Raw genomic sequence first — 27,317 nt, 5'->3', positions numbered from 1 at the left:
TTCTTGCAGCTGATAACTCCCCACGCCATCCGAGTACAGACCCCTCCCAGACACATCCCCGGTGTGGTGGAAGTCACCCTCTCCTACAAGTCCAAGCAGTTCTGCAAAGGAGCCCCCGGTCGATTCGTCTACACCGGTAAGGGCACTCTCAATCCCCCTTCCCCCACCCACCCACTCGGTTCTTTCCACCCATCTTCTGCACTATCTTCATGGTCTGCTAAGTGCTATTACCACATGGGGCAAGCGGCCCACCTGGCTGGAACGACGTGGCCCCCTCTCTCAGGGATGGAGAATGTGTGAGAGTCTCGCCGCCGAGAGGTTAGGAAGGGGGGGGCGAGTCTCTGAAACTCTATCCCCCCCTCAGACCCCCATTCTCAAAGGGGTGGGGGTGGAGTGGGTGCTTCTGCCACGTCCTGTTAATCTCTAGCCATTACAGGAGGTCATGTGACTACTCCCACAATCCACCCTGCTGTCCATAAAAATATCTTTATTCTTGTGTATGTTTGTGCATTTGTGTGTTTTTGATGGATCCTGGGCTCCTCACTTAAGGACAAGAGGATATTAGCACTATCCGAGCACAGATGCATATGCTTATGTATGTATGTGTGTGTGTGCATGTATGTGTGTTTGCATGTGATATTCACCAGCTGTACCGTTGTAATCCACTCATGTGAACAGAGAGCGCGACAGAAGGATGTGGAGCCTTATCTGTCGTCAGGAGACGTGGGGGGCTGGGGGGGGGTCAAAGCCTGTCTGACCTGGAAGCTTCTGTCTAATCTGAAATTGAGGAGGACAGTGAGATAATCATCAGGAATTACTTTCGCTCCTTGAAAACTGAACCCGTGGCCTGAACCCGGACTCGGGGCACAAAAACTTTGTGGGACTGGGAAAGAGGTACTGGGCTTCAGACCGACCCTGGGCAGCTGTTTCCTATCACGGCCCCCACCATGGTCACAGTCTGGCCCCTCTGCCCCCCACCTCACTCCAAATGGCAAAGGGGCAAAAAGGCTGAAGGGTAACGAAAAAAAGGGTGGAGCGCAACATGCGGAGCAGGAACATTTACGTGCAGGATGCAGCAACTCATGCGCAGCCGTACGACAAATAACGGACCTCTTGGTCACTTGCGGCGGGAATTCTCGCAGGGCCGTAACGCTCCGCCGTTTTTGTTGCTGTTGTTGTACCTGTCCTGCCCTCTCCTTGCTCCCTCCAACCATCACAAAGATAATGTTCCCTGGGAGATTTTTGGGACTGCACACTTGATTAGCACCGGCGAATTAAAAGAATGAGTCACACACACACACACACGACACGTCTGGCGTCCTCTAGTGCTGCTTATTCCCAGAGCCATGCCCCCCCCCCCCCCCCCCCCACTGTAAGGTCAAATTAGAGAAAGTGATCCATCCGCAAGCGGCTAACGCTCGGGAGTGGAATTAAGAGCCGCTACGTGTAATTGCCGGCTAACAGTAAATTGTCTCGTAGAGGGTACGACTCTGCGTGCAAAAGAGGCTGGACATTTAGAATTAAATTAACAGCTAATTTTGTTGTTTATATTTATGCACGTCTAAATGATAAGTAGCTATATTAATTATGTCCTGGCTGCAGTCGAAATTATTCTAATTACTTTGACCAATGCTCAGAGGTACGTATGTTTTTTCCTTATCCTTCATTTAAACCAGGTTTATTATTATTATTATTTTTTTAAATAAAAGCTTTGAAATAATTAAATAATTCTAAGGAGTCATAAAGATGAAATATTGTAATGGGCTCTAAACTCTTATAAGTTCCATTGATTGAAACAAATTGCACATTTTACAGTTGTAATTAGCTCATAAACAGCCTCTTTCAACTTGAAAAGTTTGAAAAAGGGTCTCTGTAGTTTTGTTTGCAGCGAGTAATTTGCACGGACTGAATGCATTCCAGCGACCGTCCGCTCCACCATAGCAATGTGGAGGCTTGGTTTCCCAGCATTCAATCTCACACAGCTCATTTAGAGCCGTTTGCGTCGACCTCTCGGTCACCCAGTCGCTCCGTCACCCCGAGCCTTGTTTCAAATCGCCTTTTTGGGGCATTTAACAAAAATTTTCGTTAATTACCGAGAGTCAGTATCAGTATGTCATATAGCCAGATAGACTGTACACCTCAGCCATGCAAGGATGTCTGTCTGACAAGGGTGACCACACGGCGCACAACGATGGCGGCATCCCAGTATCTAGTGATTTCGTTGGATGTGTACAGAAAATACCCACTCCCCCCACCCCTGCACCAGGGTACACATTCAGTGTGAGCGATCGTACAGAGCTGTTACTCATCTAGCACTGGTCCATGTTGAATTTGAAAAGGGCAATTGATTAAATACAAACACATTTTAAATACTAGGAACAAAACGGATTGGACCAGTCACTTTGGCACTGGCCCAGCTGTCTCCCAGGCTACGATATTGTCTGCCTTTCGCCGTTCAGTTGCCCTTGCTTGGCAAGCTCCTACCTACAGGGGAAAAAAAAGGCAACACTTCTTTTCCCCTTTGAGCGAAGGTGTCATGGCGCTGAAGTGCTTTAAAAGTCTTTTGTGTTCATTCACTCGCGATTCCATCAATGGCGTCTCCGCACAGTCCGGAGTCGATAGCTCTATTCTGTCATGGCCAACGCAAACCGGCTGTCTCGGAGGTCAGCTCTCTTTAAACAAATTAGCCGTGCTGCAGTGGAGGAGGCAGCCTAATTGGCGCTCGCGTATATTAACAGCCCGCAGTGTTTTTACTGGGTCAAGAGTTGCGTTTAGAAGTTCAGTCTTAAATTAGTGTACGTAACATAGAGAAAAATAAAAGCTCTGAGAGGGGGAACGCCACCTTCGAGAGGGGTTACGCAAACAGAAAGCCACAGACGGGCACGTTTGGAGAACGTTTAGGTAATGCTTCCCTCGTTTTCAGATGATACAAGCTGTAACACGTGCTGTCAGCCGGTCCATGTCTTCATGGCAGTGCTGAATCACCCTGCCACTCTGCTCTACTTTCGTTCCATCACCCGTTGCTTCTCTCCTCTTGAAGCCCTGGGCATTCTCGTACTTGTTTATTTTTAACTTTAACCTTGTTTGTTCCAGAACACCTTTTCTTGGGGTTTGTGTACCGTCAGATACCTGTATTGGTAACCCATTGATCAGGCCCGCTTGTTGGGGGGGGGGGGGGAGGGAGGGGGACAAGTTGTCAGTGGCATTTGAAGAGAATCAAAGGCGCGTCCCTCCCCCCGTCGATACGGCCCCCGCCCGGAGGAGTCCTCTACAACTGATCGAACAGGTTTATAGAGCTCAGCCCCCCCCTGCCCACCCATTACTGCCTTGTTTCGGGATGTTAGCTGCCATCTTCGGAAACACTGAGTTGTTGCAGCTCTTTGGTTGCACATGTTTGTTAGAGTCCTATTAAAATATATAAATGTAAAACATGCAGAGAAATCAGGTACATGTCAAGAGTGTAAGGTTCACGTGAACTTCCATCTATCCGTCCATCGATCTATAACTGCTTGTCCCGTTGAGGATCTGGAGTCTATCCGCACGAGCATAGGGCCCAGGGCGGCAGACACCCTGGGAGAGATGCCATAGCAGGGGACTCACGCAGTCACACGTTTCACGGAGAGAACACGCAAACTGCACACGCAGAGGGATTCAAAGCCCCGACCCTGGAGGACGGCAGCAGCAACGTGTCCCGCTAAGCCACCACACGAACAACCGTTCGGTACGGCCGCCCGCCGCGTCTTGCCGGAGCGCCTTTCGAACAATGACAGGTTTCATAAATAAACCCTGGCGCTCAAATCTAATAGTATCAAAGCCATTGCCTTCTATTTAGGCACTGCTCCTGACAGACTAACCTTTTACGCCTCACTGGAGGCTAGAAGAAATAAGACACACCAGTGGCACTGTCTTTCCGCTAGGACTATTCGTCCTAATCAGTGACACCCATTTACCGGAATTGCTTAAAATGAACTATACTTCATACGGAGATTGTACACTCACCCGGCGCCATTCATCACGGGAAAACTGAGGGCCGGTAAACTTTTCGTTTCCTCCAGCGGGACCGTGGACATGTATCAAAATGTTAAAAAATGATTGGTGAGGGGGAGCCCTCACACATCTATCAGGGAGGAGGTACATTATTTGCTAATTTCCCAACCTGTGCCATGACAGGGTGCTTCGTCTTCAGACCCTTGGTGACCGGCACTGGCCTCTCTGTTATTAGTACAAGTCGGGTTTTTTTTTTTGGGCTTTCTCTAACAAGACCCATTTGTCTGTCATTGCCCCGGCTCGGCGACCGATCCCTCCGAAGGACTCGGGCCAATGCTGGCTGGCTGCCCCCCCTCGCCACTCGGGCGTCGTTCGGCGGAGCCGGGTGACTTGACGACTCGATAGATAAATCACAAAGTATCCTCCCCCCCCCCCCCCGTCAAGGTGAAGGTATTGATGCCGTTGCGCCAAAACTGACGAAACGCGGAGCTGCAGAGGTGGCCCATTCGTCATCGGCCGAAGGACGAAGGGGTCATTCCAGCTTCACGTGATGAAGCCCCAAGTCACAAGTGTCAAATATCTGGGCACAGTAAAGTGTCACCATGGGAAGCTAGCACATATTAGCAGATAGCAAACTGAAGGCTAGCACATATTAGCAGATAGCAAACGGTAGCTAAAAAGCTAATACATATCAGAACATAGCTAATGGAACGCTAACACTTAGCAACCATCTTTAATATTATTTCAGATTAGTTACTTGTGATTAACACAGGACATAACAAAAACTAATTTGGGGTATGGAAAGAGTTTAAGTTCTCATGGCCTTTCCAAGCTCTTTGATTTAGTTTATTTTTATGTTTCGTTTTTCTAGTAAACATTTTGCTAGCTAAACAAAGAACAACACAGGATTAATGTAACTGAGCTGAGAAACTATGGGTGATGTTGGTACATGTTGCACCCCCTACAATTTTTGGGAAACAAAAATTAGCGGGGTAGTGGGGAGGGGCTGAGTTGGAGCTTGGGCAGTGTTGCAGAAATGCATGCAACGTTTAACTGCTGTATCAAACTCCATCAGAGGATGCAAGTGCTCCGCAGTGCACAATCTGTCCATCAGGCCTCCAGCACAGCACCACACCCGCCCAGAGGCGCTTTGTAGTCTCTGATCTCCATCTATCTGATATAGCGTTTCCTCCCCCCCCAGCTAACCCACCCACCTTGGGGCTGGGTGCGATGGCGACAAAAGCCTGGCAATCAAAGGCATTCTGGGAAGTTGGTAAACAGAGTTGTTTCAATGCCATGCAGCAGAGGTCAACGAGACTTGTTTCTTCCGCTTTTTCCACGGAACAGGCCACGATCTGTCTCGCGTCACATTAGCCTCTGCATTAGAGCTTCCATCGCCTGTCCCAGACCCCCTCCCGTGCCTAGCAGGGCCCCGTCGAGGAGCCCCTCGACTGGAAAGCATGCGCATCGCAAAAGCTCGGGGGGTGGCGTTGTGGGGACCCCGAATAGACGGTTCCGGCGGCTCTCCAATTAGCTGCGCAGTTTACGCAACGCTCTCCACGCTTTGAGGGGGAATCGCGTGTCTCTCTCTCTTTTTTTTGATGACATGTAATTTATTAAGTGACCTGTGAAATCTGAGCCTGTAATTGAAGCAAGTGGCTGGAATTGAGCGCGCGTCTCTGATGTGCTCACCCTCCCATGCTTTTTATAGCACGTTCTGGAAAAAAAGAAAAGAAAAAAGAAAGCGACAGAGAAGCTGAGCTCTGAAGAGGGCACAGCGGACAGATTTGGATATAATTGCCTCCTTTCTTTCTTATTTTGGATCTCTCTTTATCGTCACTTTAAATAGGTTGCCCTTACTAAGTCAGGGACATTAGTCTCGCTTCAACAACCAAGACTTGCCTCTTGATAGATGAGGTGGTCAGGTGGCCCTCACCGGCGCCGTGCCCGCACACCTTGCCGGGCTGCCCGCGTGCCCTGCCCCGCCAGCGCCCCCCGGTGATTGAAATCCGGCGCCAAATTTATTGGGAAATTAATGAGAAAAGCTGCAATGTATTGACTCCGAGAGGAAAACACAACTCATCTCGAATGAGCAGGAAAAGCACGGCGATAATTTAGCCGCCATCGATTTTTGCCAAGCCCATGTACTGATCTTCATTTTACAATATTAATTCGCACCTGCTGTCGGCTGTGAAGGGGAACCGGGTTCGATCTGATTCCCGTCGGCGCTCGGCACATGAAGACGAGGGGGCATGCACGAATCAGGAGGCACAATAGACTCGATAGGATGTGGGGGGGGGGACACTTGTTACACAGGCTGGAAATATAAATTTCTATCAGGGGGTAGGAGAAATTTGAAAGTGGGGGCCCGCTCGCGTAGTTGTCCAGACCTTCTTTTTTTATGGCTGTTGGCAACATTTTATCTGTTGGAGGAACAATTGCTGCCTGGATTCCCAGCCACCCCCCCCCCCAGTCTTCAGGCCTGTATTGGTTCAAAGTTCATGAAATTTCTATGAGCATTGATCTCGACCAATTGATTTTTTTTCTGTCGTTTTTTTTTTTTTTTTTGTGAGCTGCAGATCTTTGAAATTTTAATTTCCGGGAGCATCTGAATTGCTCAGAGAAGAAATGACTTTTTATTTACTTATTTATTTATTTGATAAATAAAATGAAGAGGCTACTGCTGTATCCATGACGACGGCGAGATCATGGGGTGGCCCAGGCCGACGGCAGCGGCACTGCTTGCAGGCGAAAGCACCTCCCGTGCATTTACTGATTTCGCCACGCAGACCTAAACGGACCCCATCAGTGCCGCCCCCCACCTGTAGCCTCGGCGCCTCCGTTTAGCTATCTCTGGCGCGTTTTCACCCCCGATGGAAAGTTGTCTGGCAGAACAGCAGGAAGTTCTCACGCTAGGCTGTGCGATCTCTTTTTCCCCCCATCTTTTCCCCCGCAGTCTTTATCACCTGGTCAGGTTCACCTAGTTACTTTTCAGTGGGACATTTAATAACTTTGGTGTGATATAATTGCTATTGGCATTTCCCCCCTCGGATTCAGCTGGTTAATGTGTAAACTACTTGTCAGCAAATAGCACTTTGTCACTGAAATCACTAACACCCTCTAGAGGAATGCCTCTGTATTGAGCAATTTAATTTTACTTTATTTAATTTCTGCACATTACAAGCGCCTGGTTTTCCTTCCCCCCAGTGATCCTCAGCTCCATTTTCCGGGGGACAATGCTGGTCCGTGGCTATGCCTTCCCCAACGAACGGTGCCGTTTCCTCTGCATGAGCACAGAGTGGATTATGTCTCAGCCTGACAATAACAAATGCCTCGCCGGTTGGCACGGATTAAATTTCTGCGCTACTTAAAGAAATTGCAATTATAACGGTGGTCTGTTTTCAGGGAGGAGAGCTAACAAAGTTATTACGAAGGCATGGATGGAAAGTTGCAGGAAGATGATCATTATTTAAATGAAAATAGACCTCGTTTATGGCTAAAACCAGCAGCTGGTTAGGAGTAAATGAATCGTTTCCTGTTTTTATTATGGCAGTTAGCTTATTTTCATTTGGGAGGGAAAAAAGCACACTAAATTGAACCAGCCTCTGCAGAATCTTTGAGGGAAACAATGGTCTACCAGTGTTAAAAGACATTTCCCTTCATGTTTTCTGTTCTCAGACAGTGCTTCATGGAGGCACAGAGGCAAAGACCAAAACATTTGCCATTTGGCCTTGGATGTTGATGCTTCGTGTCGCCTTCTCGAAAGATGGCCTTTTTTCCCCCCCGCCCCTGGGGACCTCAGTTGCACTCCACCTATGGGGGAAGAAGAAATATAGACTCAACCAGACTTTGTCGCACAGAAAATCCTTTTTTTTTTTTTGGAGGGCAGTGTTTCCGCAACTCCTAATCTGTTGGTTTGGGGGTGGACCCTCCGCAGTGTAGATAAGCTTTCGGCAGTTAGACGTAATTAGACAAAGTAATAGCTAGCTAGCGGCAATATAGCTAGCTATCTCTGAGTAAGATAGAAAGTTATCATAATAACCAATAATGGAGCAAGGGGGTAGGAATGCCCGGTATTTTGGGTAAATCGTGTTTTGAGGAAGTGTAACGAGGACTGATTACTCAGTAGTATTTACGTTTGAATGTTGTTTTTGGTGTTTGTTTATTTTATTTTTAAGTGAAGAAAAAAAAAGAAGAGCACCATTTCTTTGCGGAAACGCTCCCTGGAACCTTTTCTGAGCAACGCAGTAGATTTGGGGGGAAAAGGGAACTGTTGATGACGTGAGTTAGGTTATCGGAATGTGATCTGGGATCGGTCATTACTGACTGCGTGTCTGCGGGGGTAGGAAGGTCAGCTGAACCCTGAAGCCTGGGGCACCACCCTAGCTATTAGACTGCACCCCCCTTTCCCAGGTCACGTGCTCCAGATGAATGGTGCATGGGGGTAAAGACCACCAGGGACAGACGGCGGGGGCTAGTCTTCGAAGATCTGAGGCATCAAAACCAGCCTGAACTGAAAATATTCTAATCATAATCAGCGTTAGGTACTGAGTGCCGTTTTTAAGTGAAGGACCGGTGGCCAGTCATTCTTGTGGGTCAGCGGAATGTTGAAGTTTTCCACTGATTTTCCCATCAGGTTCCTTATTTTGCGTGGGTCAGAATTGCCCAGCCATTCCTGTGCCTGGAGCCGCGACGCGATTATGGTGCATTATGGCAGAAACAAATGGTCTTCCGATCATATTACGTTGATTAAGCTAAACCCCGCTTACAAATGAGGCATGTTAAAAAAAATAATTGAGGGTAATCAGTCTTTCTGTCCATAAAAGAACCACAAAGGAGACTGATTTCTAAATATATAAGCTTCAGGGCTGATGCGTGGCTCACTTTATAAACCGTTTAAGTCAAAACAAAACCGGGCTGGACAATTAAGGGTTGACTTTCGCTACGCATAAAATAATGCATTGTAGTGCTCGCTGAGAGATCGAATAAATTTGATTCATAAACACAGAATCACGTTGTGGGGCATGAGCTAAGGTTAGTCCAGGAAGCAGCTGGAGAGCATAACGTAACTAGTGTGACTAAGAAGCAGCAGAGATCGGTCTCATTGTTCTCGGCCAGGAGTCACCTCCAGGGGTGCCGCTCGGTCCGCCGTAGCTTAGGCTGCCGCACGATGTTTCCCTCTCTAATTATCCGTGAGGTCAGTAAGCAAAATTGGGAAGAAGCTGGGTAGATCAATACAAATTATCCCTGAGCAAACCGGTGCTGACAGTTTGAATTGCAGCATATGTTTACCCAAAATCAGGCAATTTATCTTAATATCAGCAAAGTAATGCAGTGCGGGTCAAAGGTCGGACAATCTCTCCACCTCATAATTACCCAGTTCTAAAACAGGAAAGTGGTATTGATTGGCGGAGTGCGGGGGACAGCCTAACGGCGGAACGGGGGCCCGCGCCTGGGCCCCGGCGAGGGCCAGACTTCTGGCCCCGACAAGGGGAGGGATTTATGGGTCTAATGTTTCCCCACTGTCAGTGAGACCCGCTGCTAGAGAAGGAGCCTTACCAGCCTTGCTTTTGTCGGTGGGGGGGAGGGGGGGTAGTATTAGGGGAGGGGGGGGTGATGTATCTTGTGTCACTCGGTGCTCCCAGGGCCACGGTGGCTTAAAGTTTGAAGGGGGGAGTGGGGGGGTGGATGGGACTCAAGGTGGATTTAGTCTGTTATTAGTCAATCTGTTATGCATACGGCCCAGCTGGTGCTTGAGAGGGGTGGGATGAGGGTAAAGTGGAGTTACATCACCCCCGACCCCTCCCGCCCGCACCCCCATGATATGACTAGAGACGTCCCCCCCCCTCCATTTCTTTTGAACACCTGTCACTGCTTCTCTTAACACAAAGAGGGGGCCATTTCTATTGTGATTCTTGGACGCGAATCCTCCCATGATTTCCGTGTCGGTGGGACCACATTACAAGTGGCATACAGCCCAGGGGGAGGGGTCCCGCCCTGCAGACAGGGGGGCGGGAGGCGGGGGGGGGGGCAGCCGCTTCAAAACTTCATGTCGTAGACTCCCATTGTCACTAGAAATCAGTTTCAAATCTAGAAATAAAGAAAAAAAGGCAGAAAGAAGCCATGTCCTTTCTGTGTCAGACACGTGAATGATTCAATTATTTTGAAAAGGGAACACATTTCTACCTATAAGCTGCAACTTTACTTGTGCATTTTGACCTTATCGTGAGATGAAAGCCATCCTATCAGAAGTGTGGAGCACGTAAAGCGCTAATGAAGAGTTCTAGGACCTCGGTGGAGCATTTGCATGAAATCAATAGCCGATGAGCCGGTATCTCACTCGAGCCTGGGTTTCATCAGGCGAAATTCATTAGCAGCCCAATACTTTTAATGATCCGCCCGGCGGTAATAGATGAGACAGCAACACGTCGGGGCGCCTGGTCTGCGACACAGAGGCGCTCTGTAATCAGGGGGTGTAATTCTTTCCCATAATCCCTCTCAGAGCAAGGCCCGCACCGGATTGGCCGTATCTCCCGCTCATATAACCCCGCCCTTCCTTCCCTCTTCATACCCTCCCAACCCCCTGCCCGGTCCCGCACCCAAGCCGTGACAAATTGCCCCTAAAGGCGACACTGACAGCCCCCCAGTGATGAATGTCCTGACGATGGGGTAGATTTACACGTTGGGAATTTACCTCTGAAATTTGGCAGCATCCCTCTCATCCCGTCCCGTCCCAGGTCTGCCGTTGGCTAGGAGTGCGGTAGGGATCGGAATGAAAAGGAGTGAAAAAGAGGAGGTGGAGGGGTCTCTGCGGTGAGGGGCCAAGGATTCTCGGACAAGAACAGCATAGTCATGAGATCGATAAGTCGGGTCGATGCTTTATTAACAAGGAAATGTCTTGCTCCCCATTCCTGCATGGACCTTTTGTCTTCCTGGACACACGACAGGATGTCATATCATATCATAGCCGTCGCGCTCTCACTGTGGTGAGGCCAGTCCAGCCGCCAGTCGATCACACCACACCACTTGGGTTTAAGGTCAGCCTGTTAGTTTCTGGAGCGTCTCCTCCATTTGCTGCTGTGCGTTTTTGTCTTCCTTCAATCCCGCCTTGACGCCTGCCATCCTCTGTTGGGTGAAATCTCATGCCGAGTAACAAGCAATGGCCTCGAATTTCAGGCTAAGTATTGAATAGACAGGGGCATTTCCTGTTAGTGTAAGAATATTCAATCCATTTATGTGTTGCTGCAATCCCTGGATCTCAAAACTCTTGGAACGATACCTACTTCCATACGTAATACTTTCTAATAGAGACTCCCTTTCTCTGTGCCGACCCGTGTCGTCACAAAGCTCTCCGACTTGCCACGGAGCTCACTGGACATCGGGGCCGACCTGCTGCGCGGGGAGTGGCTGTGGTCTCATTTACGGGCTGCATTTCAGTGTAAAATAGCTATTCTGAGGGTTGCCGGGGGTATCGAGCTTAGGGGTAACATTAATTACTGTTTGTGGCCTGCGACGTCTCAAGGCTGGAGTCTTGTGGCGTCAGCATGGGTAGTAACGGGTGTTGGTTTTGCGGTCAGCCATTAAAGGAATATTAGAGCCTCACAAGATGTGATCCTCCAGATTGAGTTCAGGAAACATGGAACCGGGGAGGACAAAGCTGTAGGGGTAAATCTGAGAGTAGCACTAGCCGGACATATGCCGTAAATCCCGAGGACCGTGCCAAGAGCTGTGTGGGCTGGCTGCACCAGTTACTGGTCATGCAGGCTGGTCTTCGCCATAATGCTGACCCAGCTCGTTCATAGAATATATATCAACTATTGGGTAAGGTACGACAACTACCTTATGCAATACTGTCTGACATATAACTGAAGATGATTTGGGCTGGACAAAGGTGTTTTTCATGTTTGTCTCCTGTTTGTAAACCCACTTAACTACACTCATTATGGACATCACAATGTTGTCTTCAGAAGTGTAGCTGTTTGTAGCTTTGTACTCTAACACACTGTTGTCTGTCTTTGGTTTAGCTTTGAATGAACCAACCATCGATTATGGATTCCAGAGGTTGCAGAAGGTCATCCCAAGACATCCAGGGGATCCAGAGAGGTTACCGAAGGTCAGTATCCATAGCCAGAGAGGGGACGCCTGGTCCGTTTATTCACAGAAATGTAACGCCCTGTGCAATTCGGGGACGAGATGAGTTACTGAAGCAATCTCCCTTGGCAAATCACCATGATTCGATCACTTGGGGAAAATTGCACTGGAGAGGATAACAGCTGACAGGTACAAACACACACTCACGCACGCACACACAGATAGAGCCGCACAAACATGGCTAGGCCAAGCAGGGATTGTTTGGGATTCTGGGCGAAAAGCACAAACTTTCTGTGCGGAGAAATAGTTCAATTAAACATTTTCCACTTCAGTAGCCTGTAGTGATTGTAATCTAAGCAGACCCACTTTGATCTGTGATTATTCCGTCCTTGTTTTCCTTTCATTTTCTAAAGCTAGATCCAGTTTAATCTTTTGTTTACAAAGCTTTTGTTATAAGTCCTTGTCTTATTGGGTTAATAAATGAAGACCACACGTTCATATCTGCGGGGTCCCTTTTCATTTGAATTCCACAAAGATTCAGTTCGCCTACAGCTCCCACGCGGGCGACAAATATCACAGCAACAGCGTTTTGATGTGCTACATGAAAGATATGCTGGGCTTTGAATTTTTTTTCTTTCTTGAGCAATCTTTGATTCAATATTTTCATCCTCCTTTCATGCAATCGATGACTCTGCCCCCGATAATAGAAAACCCGCTAATTTTGCATCAGAGGCGTGTGGAGAAGGGGGTGTGGCCTGGGCGATATTATGACTGATTAGTTTATGGAATGTTCTGGGGTGCTCGGTGAGTGTTGACCACCTCGGTGGTTTAATAATACAAATACTACAAATACCCATTAAAGCACAGCGTGTGGGCTGGAGATGTCATTAACTCCCGCCGTATAATTTATAAAAACGGTAACTGCGCCAGTTCAGGCACGCTTCGGGGGGGTGGGGGGGGGGGATGGGCCTGAGCTTGGAAATCTCCGGAAACACAGTTAGCACTCGGTACATGATGCGTTTCAATTACTCTTGGTTCTTTTTTCTTTTTTGTCTCAGCGGAGACCAATATCTGGACGGAAAATCTTGTTCCAATAAATGCCTTAAACTATCTGTATAACCCATGAAAAGGTGCGGCGGCAGCGGAACACCTCTCCGCGCACGTCCTACGAAAATCCGCTAATGCGCGCCATTAGTCACAGGAAGAAATCCGAAGCAGACCCTGGCAAAATGGCGCTTTAGAAAACCATTTCTCCTCCTCCCGCCTACCCCCCCCACAAACAAATACCCGTCAGTTAGGGTAAAAGGGAAGACCCGTACCTATTTACCGCTATTTTTTTTTATCCCCAGAAAAAGCCCGATAACGGCATGGCGGCTTCGCCAGGAGCGACGCTGCAAAGAGATGGGATCTAGCGGTTTCAATAAACAACATAAATATTTGATTTTGCTCCTAATGGACCCAAATGTGGAGTTCAGCGGCATGTAAATGAAAGCCCCGCGCGATTCATCATCGTTAAGCCAGCTGTCTCGGGGCCGGTGCTGAGGGGTCAGCGCCTGTTTGCAGTGAAACAGCAATTGACCCCTACATACATCCGAATGAGAAGAGAAGAGTCTGAAATATGGGGTGTGTGTGGGGGGGGAGGTGGCGGCAGCAGGTGAAGCCAAGCCAGAAGTCTTTCTTTATATGCTCCTCCCTCCCTCCCTGACTTCACCCCCCCCCAGTTGATATTACGGCAATATTGATTTTCGCCACGTTTTTTTTCCACATTCCCTTCTTCCTACGTTTCCCAAGGATCCGTAATGTGTGCGGTTTTGATGGGTAATTGTGGTGTGACAGAAAACCGATGTGGCGGGTGCCGATTGCATTGGATGTACACTAATAACGTCGCTGGTTTGGGGGGGGGGGACATCGGATTGAAGCTTACCTCCTCATTTCAGACAACGTCAAAGAATTACCGACAGATCCTACGGGAGCCAAATAAACACGTTATACAAACTCCCAGAGTGAACGCAAGACTCACCTTAAAAACAGTATGATCTCCTCTCTGCTCCATACAGTCAGGAGAACAGAAAAAAATATGCAGGAGCAGCTGAATGGTTTATACAAATTAATATAAACCTGACATCATTAAAAAGTAGAATTTAAATTGCATATAATTCTCGCTTTTTTTTCCTTCAAGTTCCGTCTCACGCGGAAAACACCGATGTATCTCGCTTCCTTTTCCATCTAATACACAGGGAAATTTATTAGAAATGCATTCATGTCAAGCAATTACCCATGCATTAAAATTCATCTTCTTTCCCCCTGCTTTCTGAAGTAGGTAGATCTATTGGTTCCTCAATCCTCAATGTATTCACGCCCCCAGGCAAGAACTAACAGAATAATTGCTTTACAGTTTCATAATGACATTAGCACCTGAAGCCAGATCACCTTGGTTACCTTCTTTAACGGTGAAGATATATACTATTCTAGATGATGGAGCCCGTGAGTAATCAGGCACGTTTAAAACGTTCCGCCGTCCACGGGCGTTAGCAACTCTTTTTTCCCCACCCGCCTCCTCATAATGCAATGATAGAACATAACAGGCATGACTCGTTTCACCATTGTTTTCCGTTTAACCAACGACACCCCATGAAAAAGAGCCGATCGCGTTTATTGTCGCAACCTGAAGATGTACATGGAAACACCTCACCACCTGCCCCAAACCAATCGCAACCTTGAGCGAACAGTGCCCGCCGGCACGAAAACGAACTCGTACCGGGGCCGCCCTCCGCCGATTGGCTGGGGTTCCTCGCCGCCTCTCCAACACGGCCGGACTGCCACTTGAGTGCAGCTTCCAGAGGCGGGTTCATTAGTTAAGACGCCACGCGGCAAATGACAGATCAAGGATGAGAGGCGACATAATTTTCTTAAACTATCCTTATGTCGCCTTCTGCGGTGTGCCATATGGACAAGGAGTGCAAAGAATATTTTCCGGAAATGAAAAACGTCTTGTAAATGTGACGGCCTTAATTGCTTTAATCGTTGCTTAAAATTGAAAGGCATGTAAAAAGTGTTGCGATATGATAGAGGAGATTATGAGTAATTATTAACACCCCAGAAAAGCACTTTATCTTACTCAGAGAGGGGTACTCAGGCTGATGAGACAGGATTAAGACAGCTGGGTCTTTCAAAGATTGTACCTGCTTCATGACAAGTATAATTCTTTATTTGTATGCAAACTAGATGCATGTAACGTCAAGCATAGACACCAATTTCAGAGGTAAATGCCCATTTGAAGAGCCATCCATCCGGCAACTTTGCGGATTAAATCCTGTTCCTGCGAACGTATGGCACACTCGAGAAGTGGTGCCTTCAGTGATTAATCTTGATAAATAAAGGGTCCGAGGCAGGACGCCGTACGGATTGGAAGAGGCGTCGAGCCGTGTGTGGGGGAATCGGGGCACTGGGTGGGGGAATTGGGGTTGGTGGGGGGGGTTCCCTAAGAAGTCATTGTTTGCAAGGCTGCCACCCAAGTTGGCAACAGACCACAATTGTGGGGGCGTGTTGAAGTGGCACCCTAACCCGCTGTTCAGAACGGAACGTTCAAGGGGTACCGTGGAACTGAAAGGGAGGTGGGAATGGTACAGAAAATGGCTTGGGTCATGTGATTACAATGGGCTGCTTACCCCACAATCGGCACAGCCCCCTAAGTCCAGCTGTTTGTAGCGACACTACTGGAGGGAACCTCATTCTGATCTTGATTTCGTAGCCTGAGATGTACATCAACTGGTTCCTCGAGAGTCACTTTCATTTTAGATCGAGGAATAAAATGTAAATATGAATCAAGCCAGAAGGAAGTCAGCTGAGCCTATGAGGGAAGTTGGTGCTTAGGCCGGTTTTGATTTTTGAAAGAAGCTAAACTTGTTGTGGTCAAAACTGGAAGGTTGGGGGGGGGGGTAGGAGGGCACAAGCGTGCATGTATGGATAAGACCAGATTCAGTGCATCTGTGTCCCCTGGCACAAGCACACAGCATTTGCTGGATGGGAAGTCATTTATGAAGTCCTTTACAACAGTGAGTGAAAGAGGTTAATTGAAAAATTCCTTAATGTCATTATGAAAGAACTAGATTAACCCAAGCTAATTCACTTTATTGTTCGGAAGAAAGAGGAATAAGCATTGAACTCTCCTGCAAATTTGGGCCATGAATTAGGGGTGAGATGTTGTCTTTAAGGACTCCGCCAGTTTAATTAAGATATGGAAAATGACTCATTGTTCTTCGGTGCTAAAGTGGTTGGAATTAGCAGCCGAACGCCGTGCCTCAGCCGCCCTGTGTCTCCCGGCGTGTTTGTTTGTTTAAAACCCGCAAGGAGACGCCATTAAAAGCCAAGCACTTACTCTCCCCATTTAGCGCCAGGGCCCCGAGTCGACTGGAGTCCGCTGGCGCATCTGTGGGCGCTAATGCGCCTTTCCCTGGCTTTATTGATAATGGTCGCCGTAGCAATAACTTGTTATGGCAAAAATGCCTCAATGGAGGAGGTGTGGGGATTTCTTTCCAAAGCATTCTCAATGCTCCTTCTGCTGCCTGATTCACCTCCTTTCCTGGTTCCTTTGTAGGAGGTTCTCCTGAAGCGGGCCGCTGACCTTGTGGAAGCTCTGTACGGCATGCCGCACAACAACCAGGTGAAGCCCGGCCTGCACCCCCCACTCTCCCCCCACACACAGCCCCCTCCTCCCCAAAACCTTTCAGTGTCCACGCGCAGTAATTAAATCAGCACTTTTCTCTAAGCATTATCATCCTTATTTTTCTACGGCGCTCTGGCTCCTGTATCTCGAAGCTGCCTCCAGGCTATTGTGCGGTGTCACCAGTCCCCGAGAACAGCTTTCTCCTTCCTCCCAGACTCGTTTCCACCCGCTGCGCTCCTGCGAGAGGAGTTAATCACTCAAAACACGCACACACCCCGCACGCCCTCTCACACACAGACACGCGTGCGTACGTAGCCGTTGGAATGAGAGAGTGACCTTGAACAAGGTCCAAAAGGGTCCGTAACTAATGCAAATTCCTAAATAAATCCGCTGAGCGGTGCAAGTCAAATAGGGGACTCTCGTACATGCAAATGCACTGGCCCTCTGGTAAACGGAGTTGCGTTCCTATACATGCATTTGTAGCTGTTTAGGCACCGCTAACATGCAGATAACACACAATTAATGAGCCGCTCAAAGCTTCGCACAGCCTCCATCTATATGTAACCGAATGCATGATTATTTTCTCTTGTAAAATTTCTCCTTTAGAATTACTGATTATAATTTCAGGTTTCAGAAACACAGCGTATACAGACCTAAGAATAAGGCGTCATGTTTATATATATTTAACGTTAAATGTTTGCTCAAGTCTGAACCACTTTCAAGAAGGAGTGACTTGTAAAAATGTATGGACCTAGACTGGAAGGTCTCCGGAACATGTCCGTGACGATGTCTTACCCCACTTCCCCTCCAGGAGATCATCCTGAAGAGGGCCGCCGACATCGCCGAGGCCCTCTACAGCGTACCTCGCAACCACAACCAGATCCCGTCCCTTGCCAACACTGCATCCCATGGAGGCATGATGGGAGTGAACTCCTTCAGTGGCCAGCTCGCCGTCAACGTATCAGAGACATCTCAGGGTAATGACCAGGGTATGTACCTGTGAGAGAAGATAAGCTGTGCACCCCGGACGGTCTGCCTTGCCCTTTGGCGGTGCCCGGCCGCTCCCTCGCTCCACGGGCTGCGGCCGAATCTTACCTTGCCGGCTAATTGATATCCCAGGAGGCTTCCTGGCCCTGTCAGGGCCTCCCCCTGGTTTACCTGGCTCTGAGTGACCGATCCTGGTATTCACCTAACGCAGGAGCCAATAACGGCTTGGCATCTTTTGTGTTGCTGTAAAAGTCAGGGGAACACATACACAGTAGTGCATGTTATGTCAGACACTTAGGTAACTGAAACAAATGAAGAATACAGACTCAGAGTAACAAGGCTAGCCTTACAACCTCAACGGCTGCCCGATCAAACCCCAGTATCTCCCTACGGTTGCAACCCTAGGAGAGATTGTCTGAAGTCATTCAACAAAATTATCCAGCTTTAAAAAATGTTTAAAAAAAAAAAAAAAACCGTAATCTCAGGCCGCTTTCGACAAAAGCGTAAACTAAGCTGAACCGAGCGCTAATTCGCTCGCTTGACTCGCATGCGCCAGCTGCCCGCTGGATCAGATTGGGGGGAAAGCCAAGCAAGCAGACGGTCTGGCATAGCTACGCAGCCAAACGTAGAAACTGAAAAGAAACAGCAACAACGAAAACGGCACACTGGCATGCTTAGCTCTCTCTCTGTGTACTACCCCTGTTCTGAACTTACGATTTTTAACTTCATGCAGTGGAGTACAATCCCTTTATTTCTTTATTTTTAAAGTGAGTTTGACCCCCCCTATTTCCGCAGTGGGCTACAGCCGCAACACCAGCAGCGTGTCCCCCCGGGGCTACGTGCCCAGCAGCACCCCGCAGCAGTCCAACTACAACACAGTGAGCAACAGCATGAACGGGTATGGGAACTCAGGGATGCCCAACCTCGGGGTGCCTGGCTCCCCCGGCTTCCTCAACGGCTCCACCGCCAACTCCCCCTACGGCAGTAAGTATCAAGGTAATGCCCCCCCCCCCTTCACTCGGGCTTCTCCGGTCCTCCCGACGGGACGCTTGTCATCTTCCGTCGATGCCTCGGTCGGTTTGACTTTTGGGAATGCGTGCTACTGGATAAAAGGAGTGGTGACTCTGGAGGCTGAAAACCCTTGTTGGAAAATTTGACGATCAAAACAACAACTAAAAAAAAAAGTCTTTAAAAAAAACCGAAAAAACCATCTGGAAAGTCTTACCAAAAGCAGAGTCAGATCACAAATTATGTTCAAAGTTGTCTCTCAATCAGAGTCCAGTATAAGACCTGTTATCCAGAGAGTGACCAAAGGCAGGATACTGTACATCCCCCAACTTCTAACCCAAATCTGATTATGGTTTTTTTAAGCCCCTCAAAAAATGATGATATCCCTGCTTCCCATTCCGAGTCATGCTTTCCGTTGAGCCCTTGCGTTAATGTAGAGCGAGGCAAGGCCATGTGATTGGGAGCGTCGCGGAATCTCCTCTGTGCCGTGGGATCCTCTCTGAGCGCTTTTTGCTGTTTTTGCTTTATTGCAGTAGTGCCGTCGAGCCCTACGATGGCAACCTCCTCGGTCAGCCTCTCGTCAAACTGTAGCAGTGCACACGGCATATTCTCTTTCTCACCTGCCAATGTCATCTCTGCAGTGAAACAAAAGAGCGCCTTTGCCCCCGTTGTCAGGCCCCAAGCCTCTCCACCGCCCTCTTGCACCAGTGCAAATGGCAACGGACTTCAAGGTGAGCTGCCCCGCCCCCTCCCTCCCAAACCTCACCCCGCCTACCTTGCCCGTGACCCTGAGGCGGGGCCACATGGGCGTCTCCGGCTGCTCAAATAAAAAAGAAAGAAAAACAATGCCCCCCGACCCAAAACGACTGGGGAGAACTCACCTTACGTTACCATAGTACAGCTCTATAGCTGCCTACGCCGGTGAAGCGCCACTGGACGGAAGACGGCCTCATGCGTGCATGCGTCTGTGCATGTGCATGTACAAGCTCAGCGATTGGTTTACTTATATAACCATAAACAATTAAGGGACGTTAAGAGCCTCTAGAGACACGCCAACTCCCTGTTATTGATGTAGTACTGTATTACCTAAAATATAGCAAATAAAATATGGCGGCACGGTAGACTCACGGTTCTGGAATGGGGGTCTGATTAGCATGAGGAGTTTGGAGTCTGTATGCGCTGGTTTCCTCTGCGTACTGGTTTCTTCCAGAGATCCCAAGACATGCAGTTTACGCATGACTTGTGCCACTCGGCCATTTTGCCCAGGGTGTCCCCTGCCTTGTCATACCTGAGATAGAATCTCAGGTCATTTTGACCCGGTACTCGATAAGCAGATGGAGAAAATTGATTGATAATAAAGAAAGACTCAGACACACGTAGTCCAGACGGCTGAAGGGAAGCAGCTCCTGAGTCATTGACGTTTCCCTTATACATTGTGCCTTCAGGTGCACTGTAAGCTGAATAATACCATTATATTAATAGCTATTCTACCCCTCCCCCCACGACCTCAAGTGAACTCATCTAAACTCATCTGGGGTCTAGGGTGGTGTACCCCTTGGGTTTCGGTGAAGAACTCTGGGATGATATTTTGATGATATTTTTAATGAGTCCTGGATTAAAGATCACTTTTTTTTTGAGGACCTTATAGCCGTATAGCTGAAGCTGCGATATCGATTTAAACTTCATTTCTGCTACAGAAACCAAACCAATTTGGGTTCTGATAATGGGACAAAGTGGTGGTGGTTTAATCCTTTATGCACATTTATAGGCCTGTAAGGTGGTGTTAATGCTTGTCAAAAGCTCTCCACACTCAGAGAGTAACCAGGAAAAGGGGCAGACACAGTCAAAAGATTACTGTAAGCAATTATTTTGAGTGTTTTTTTTTTTTACCCCTCTTGACTTGTTTGGTTGGAAAATGTGTTTTTAGCTGTAGTGTGTCCATCCAAAATTAATAGCGTTAGGATTAATGAAGTGGGAAATTAAAGTTCACGCTTTTACATGTGCACACTTATTAATATATGGTTTGCAGAAATTAATGAGGAATGCCCCGCCATCACAGCCTTCTGCAAACTTAAAAGCGCCCGAACCGGAACACCACAAATAAACTGAAAGGGGCGAAAATCATTTATATTCCAGCAGCTCACTAGATACCTAATTGTTAAAATGACTGAAATAACGAAGTAAATCAATCTTAAGTCTTTGGGTGGTGCCCCTCTATTTTATGACGTATCTCCAGAGCACACAGCCTAAGGACGGTGTTCCAGCGTCCTCGGTATTAACGTTAAGGACGCACCATATGGATGGCACGCCGAAATACAATTAGGGGTTCCATAATAAGTCTTGATAAGAATGTAGGGGTGGGGTTGGGTTCAGTTTTTGAAACCTGAGAAGTGCCTGGCGTTTGGCCGGCGGAGGGTGGGGGGGCAGCCGTGTCTGACGTTACCAGGGGTGACCATGGTGTTTCTCGGTTGTCAGCATGGACGACCCCAGGGGAGTCTGGGCCGGCGTTTGCCATTGACTGGATGCTAAGAGGAATGTCACATGTGTGGGAGTTCGGGATGCTTTCTGCAGGAAAATGTCAGGATGCCTGCCGGCTCCTTTAAAAAGTGAAGCCTTTCTAGCGTGTCTTGTTAGAAAAGCACATTTCACTTACCCTGCCACACCCTGCCCACCCCCCCCCACCTCGCGCTTTATCCATCCGCCATCTTACATGCAATCACACTTTACGCCTCAACAAAGGGAGTCTTCCCAAATCAATGAGGCACAATGAAGAGTAAACCTTTACTACGAATCCCAGCAGATGCTGTACGTTTGCCCCCCTTTGGTCAGCCTGGGTTTGGCTTTCTTGCATTAAAAAGTGCACCTTCTGAACTGCTTGTTTGTCACTGTAAGGAAGACTAAGCTCCGAGGCCAACTATGCTAACGTAACGTTTTTGTTTTTTTCTGCCTGTTTTTCAGCTATGTCCGGCCTGGTCGTCCCTCCCATGTAAATTGCTCCTTCTGCATCTCCTCTCCATCCTCGTCGCAAAATGGGCTTTTCGGAACATTCGTACAAGTAGAAGACTCGGGTTGAATCGTGTTGTCCACCACAAACGAAATCTACAGCTAATTCTGTTATCGGGGGGAAAAAGACTTTCGTTTCACAGATTTTATTCAGACAAATATGAATTGACATGCGAGCGACTTCTTCATGAACAATTCCATTTTATTGACTGAATTTCTTGTCATATTTTCGCATTTCTCAGTCTTGAAGAAAAAAGGAGGAAAAAAATGCCTATTTTGTATAAACGTTTCTGATTACATCTCAGCTGTGTCTAGCTCATGATGTATGTCGGGAGGAACTCTGTGGATATACCATTAACGAAAACACTGATTTAAAAAGATAATGCCTCAGATTAAGTTTCTCTTACACCGATGCACGACAGTTGTGCATCTCTATAATGTGAATTACTTTTTTTTTTTTTCCTTTTTTTAATTTGTGGTAAGAAGGGGGCCAAGAAAGCGTGAGCCATTGAACTGGAAATAATATTAAAAAAATATATGATTTAGAAAACAAACGTGAACATGAAGTAAATGGAAAAAAATACCTGGTTTTAGGGGTTGGTGGAAATAAGGGAGATTTTATCATGCTTACGTCATCTTAAAATGAACTTTGTAACTTATTGTAGTTAGGAATTGTAACTTTGATATTGCAAAAATTTTTCTCTTGCCTTCAACAAGCACACTGACAGAGATAAAACGCTACTGTCTGTTGGTTAAAAAAAAATGACTTCCACTGCTAAAAGCTTCCTATTAAGCAAGTGTGATCTGCAATGTTTTTCAACTTTTGCTAGGCACTGTATACTATTGCATTCTTAGGCTACTGTGAAGTCTATGTTTCTTGTACCAGAAAGTTACCCTCTAGCTCCTTGTTCCCTAATGTGTTTTGTATGTGGTTATACAATTGTAGACTTTTGTGATTTTGCCAAAGTTGTAGCTAAATATTTATACACTCGTCTTGAATTTTCCCAGATCCACTTAAATATTTAGTACAGAGTTTTATTCCTTCGGAAACAAAAAAAAAAAGAAAAAAGATGGCAAAGGAGTAAAATAATCGTAAACATCGCAACACTTTGTTTCACACAACACTTGCGGTCACTTAGGGAATTTTTTGTAACATATCGATTATAAATATTGTATTTATCTTCAGAATTTTGTATATTGCTTTCCATCGTTTGATTTGATCTTGTATGTATTGTTTGTCATTGCCTGATATTGTGATGCAGCACAGAACGTTATACCAACAACTGTTTCCTGCCATTCGCTTTTTTGTATTAATAGATTGCGATGCCTATACATTTTGTGTATTTCAGAAATTTTGTTACTTCGTCGAGACTTTTCGTCCATTCTTTTTTTTTTTTTTTTTTTTTTTAATTTCGAGGAAAAGTCAAATTCATTGTTTATTTTTATATTAATTTCTAAGTTATGTAAACAGATACTTTTTTTGAAATAAAAACTGTTTGTTGTATAGTCAAATAAATTGTTTGTGACACATGGCTGTAATAATACTAGTAGAAAATGTGCATGTTCAGGAGCCCCTGAGGGATGATCCAGTCTGTGGTTGTAATCCTTTTTTACATTTGTTTAGTTTTCTTTCATTTTTTTTTTATTTTGCTTTTTTTGGGTAGAACGTAAAAAGTCATACACGATTTACACCTGCCACCTGTGACTACGCCACATAGCTGATCCATGTTTACAGAGGTTTTAAAAAAAAGGAAAGAAAACTTCAAAATGGAATCGCGAAAGCTCACCACTGTTGATTGAAATATGTCCATCAAGAAACGAAACAACAGGAAACGACACACACGTCCTACGGCGCTTTAACAGTGGACTTTACTTCCAGAGTAACCTTTCTGCCGTTTCGGTGACAACCATACGTCACAAATGCCAATCATTTCTCCAGAAATATGATCAATGGTGTAAAAAGCACAAACATTTTTTTACTAAAATAAAAAATAACTATTGTGACCCCTCACCCTTTTCGACTATTTTGTTGTTTTCGTTTCATTATTTAGCTATGTTCAGCAAACCAATATGAAAGTCTAAGAAGTGTTTAAAGATTAGCTTTTATATTGTATCATAGGTCAAATTCCAGGATTTAAATGTTATATATTGTACATGACATTTTGTAACAATTCCAAAAAGTACTGTAGCATCACATTTAGATTAATTTGAACCTGTTCTGTGTCATACTGTTTCTTTTTTTTGTCTTGGATATTGATTTTCCTGACAGTGCCAAATTAGCAGATTGAGGCAAGATGATTTGTATTTATAATATTTATTATTTTCATCTTTTCATCATTACTTTTGCACTGAACACTTTGTAAAATATATTGTGATGTTCTGCAGACTGCAGCATTTAAGGTTCAAATCGAAAGGGGAATTTCCGTCTTGGTAACCTGCACACAAATTTGAATATTTCCTGAAATGCCCCAGAGTAGGAACAGCAAGCAAAGCATTATATAAATAAATGTGCAATGGGTTGGTTTATGGAAGCTCAACAAGGCTTCACTACATGTAAAAAGCCCAGGAAGATGCGTAGACTGACTCAAGGGCACCGAAGGAACATTGTGAATCTCATCATTAATGCAACCCCGTTTGTGTTGTATACCAATTAGCTGCTGAACTCCGTGCTCCACTGCCTTCAATCTGAAGATCTAACTAGAAAAAGAAGGGAAAAAAAAAAGTAGGAAACTGTTAGGGAAAGTACAAGCATTTTGTTTCATGTGTACATTTTTTTCCCAAATATTTTACTGTATAAAGATGTTCATTTTACACAATAATTAAAGTAATTCTTGTCTGTGAATGAACTCTCCCAGTATTTTTGATTTGGTTTTATTTTTTTTTTGTTTTGTTACTCGATCACTCGGTGAACGGCCTGCTGAAAAAAAAAAAAGCATCTTAAAATGATCACGACAACAGTAATTCTAATGATATCATTAAGTATACCCCGGCGTTCGGCGGTGTCGCCATGTTAGCATGCTGCTGCTATGCTATCCATTCACTCTTCGTTATTAACTCCCGCAGAACCAATAACCGTTTCTGAGATAAAACAACTGCATGTAATATGGACTGTTTCCATTACAACACACAATGGTCCCAGTTGCATCATTTTCAAGCAATATTATTATTATTATTTATTTCCATCGTTATTACTACAGGCACTATTATTATATTAATTGACTGAACAAGCACACGCTTTCATTTAAAGCAAATTACAGAGCTCATATCTAGACTTACATGGCCTCTAAGGGGGGGCAGCCTTTTGCTGAAGTTGCGGTTCGAGTAGAAATACCACCGGTTTAACACCACAGGCCCCGCTGGTGGAAACACACCCACACGCCCAGCTATTTACCCTCCGCCATGTCACATGGTCAACCCACTGGCCATGAGAGCGAATGGGACATTCTCCTCAAATTTTCGGGGCAGCCCAGGAGTCAGTTCCATCGTCCCCAGAAATGAGACAAGGCCTTCATTGGCGAGGAAGACAGACAGACAGAGTGGTGGATTCCATTGGCTTGTTACATGAACCTAGATGAGGATTCCATTTCGCTTGTTTTTGACCTAATCTTTTGGTGAAACATTAAGGATATAGGAGTGTTAGCATGAAATGTACCCTATTGACGTTTAGTACCCTGTGCACGAAAACCAGCAGAACGGAGAATTTCTCCCAGATGAACCTGTGTGTGGTCTCTTCTGTTTCAATCAAGGGATCATGCGGTGCCATTTTCCACTCAAATGTTTGAAGGGTAGAAATACGGGGGAAATATAGCTACCAAGCTTCAACATTAGGTAATATTGCAAGTAAGATGTGAGGTATGGGCCACTTAAGGACGTTTTTATTTCATCTAGTGAGAAGGTTGCTGTGACTCAGGCCAGCTTCTAACACCGCTTCATAACACAGCCTCATCCTCGACATCTGAGAGACATTTTGGTTCTCTTCCTCCACCTTCCCAATTTACACCCCACTTGACGTCCGGACACCCGGCTCATCGTTGTGCCACATTAGCCCTCTGCCTAATGAGGTGACGCAATGTCGATTGTACAGACAATGTTGCTGGAGAATGGAACAGTCGGTGATGAATTGCCCACGTCTGGAGCAAAGTAAACGTTATTTAAAGCAAACATACTTACATTTATGAAATGAAGATAATATTACTATTAATTATAATCTATCCACCTTTTAAGTGCTTATTCTGGTTAGAGTCAAGGGAATAACAATAGTAATTATGAATATAATTATTATTTTGTTGTGTCTATATATAATCATTCAGTTAAAAATGTATGCAAACATAATTAAACTTTTAAAGTTAAAGTACCACACTGCTTTCATAACCAACCATACCGAAATACTCGAGTGTTATGGCAAAAAATAAATATCTAAACACTGGTAAAATCCATACAGGCTGGCTGACATTATTTCATGTATTTGCAAAACGAAGCCAATGCAGAACATTATGGACAAACTGAACTTCACCACCCACACTGAGATCAGATCTGCCTGTTTACCAGTTTAGTCACCATTTGGAGGTTGTGGAAGCAGGGAGTATGTTTACCTTTGCAGGTCGATCCATTCCGGTTCTGGGAAGTTGACCTCTCCGCTGAGCCGCGGTGGGTCAGAGAGAATCCGACAACGTGCCGGTGGAGGTTTGCAGAGTTCTCCTGCGTGAGCCGTGAGCGTGGCTCGCCGCCACTCTGCCTGACATTTTATCAGATACTCTGGATCCAGCGTGTTTACGAAATCACCTGAACCAGAGGACTTCTGCATTCAAATGCGTGGTAACACTGCGAAGTTACAGACCTCCGACACGTACTTCTATGGAAACACGATAGATAACACCAAACATGGAGGAAGGGGAAGAAAAAAAAACTGAATACGAGGCAGCTGGTGCGCTTGATGTTGTTAAATTTGTGTCATGATAAGCTTCCAACTTGCTTGTCCAACCAACTGGTTTGTTAAAAGGTTGTACTGTTTAAGGTTGTAGGATACAAAAAAATGTGTGACAGGAATTCAGGAGTTCTAAGAAAACCCAGAGATGAATCCAGGTAGGTTAAATCGGGGGTGTCATACACATAGATGAGTGGAAGAGATGTGGCATAGAGCAGCATTGTCAAACATAAATCTCATCCGTTCATCTGACTGCTCTTCTGGAGTCTTTAACATGGACTATCTGGTACAAGATTGGGGTCCACCATAAACAGGATGCCTGTGCATTGCAGGACACATATGCACACAACTGATGGACAACACAGTGATACCAGTTGGCCTTTTGGACTACAGGAAGAAACCCAAATGACACAGGCAGAGAATGGAGGCGGGACTTGAACCCCAAACTCTCAAGTGGTGAGGCCACTCTGCCATCCTAAAAATCTCCCCTTAACTGATTTTACAAGAAAACGTGCCTCTACCCTAGAAGGCTTGATAGTTAAAATGATGAAGACGAAATCTAAATATAAGTGTCATTCCATTCGTTTTAAGGGTCCACTTCATTGATCCAATAGTTCTGTATAACCTTCCCCAATATAGGGAAGTGTTTAA

At 46.1% G+C, this 27,317-nt stretch overlaps 1 protein-coding gene across 18 annotated transcripts in view; it reads left to right on the top strand.

The window, feature by feature from the left end:
• The window catches only part of ebf3a (EBF transcription factor 3a), an 85,108-nt gene extending 61,355 nt beyond the window's left edge, over positions 1-23,753 (top strand). For 4 of the 18 annotated variants that reach the window (XM_023820486.2, XM_023820485.2, XM_023820492.2 and 1 more), the window contains exons 10-16: positions 10-136; positions 12,012-12,100; positions 16,676-16,741; positions 17,556-17,733; positions 18,527-18,727; positions 19,273-19,470; positions 21,698-23,753. In XM_023820486.2, coding sequence (XP_023676254.1) covers positions 10-136; positions 12,012-12,100; positions 16,676-16,741; positions 17,556-17,733; positions 18,527-18,727; positions 19,273-19,470; positions 21,698-21,729 — 891 coding nt within the window. In that variant the 3' untranslated portion in view covers positions 21,730-23,753. The remainder of the gene's footprint in view (positions 1-9; positions 137-12,011; positions 12,101-16,675; positions 16,742-17,555; positions 17,734-18,526; positions 18,728-19,272; positions 19,471-21,697) is intronic. The other 14 variants (XM_023820500.2, XM_072703553.1, XM_023820499.2 and 11 more) reach the window with 7 other exon arrangements.
• Positions 23,754-27,317: the final 3,564 nt, after the last annotated feature.

This window comes from Paramormyrops kingsleyae, chromosome 20 (assembly GCF_048594095.1).
Source record: "Paramormyrops kingsleyae isolate MSU_618 chromosome 20, PKINGS_0.4, whole genome shotgun sequence".
NCBI lineage: Eukaryota > Metazoa > Chordata > Actinopteri > Osteoglossiformes > Mormyridae > Paramormyrops > Paramormyrops kingsleyae.
Note: the sequence above shows the minus strand (reverse complement) of the source record. Positions and strands in the feature narration are given on the sequence as shown.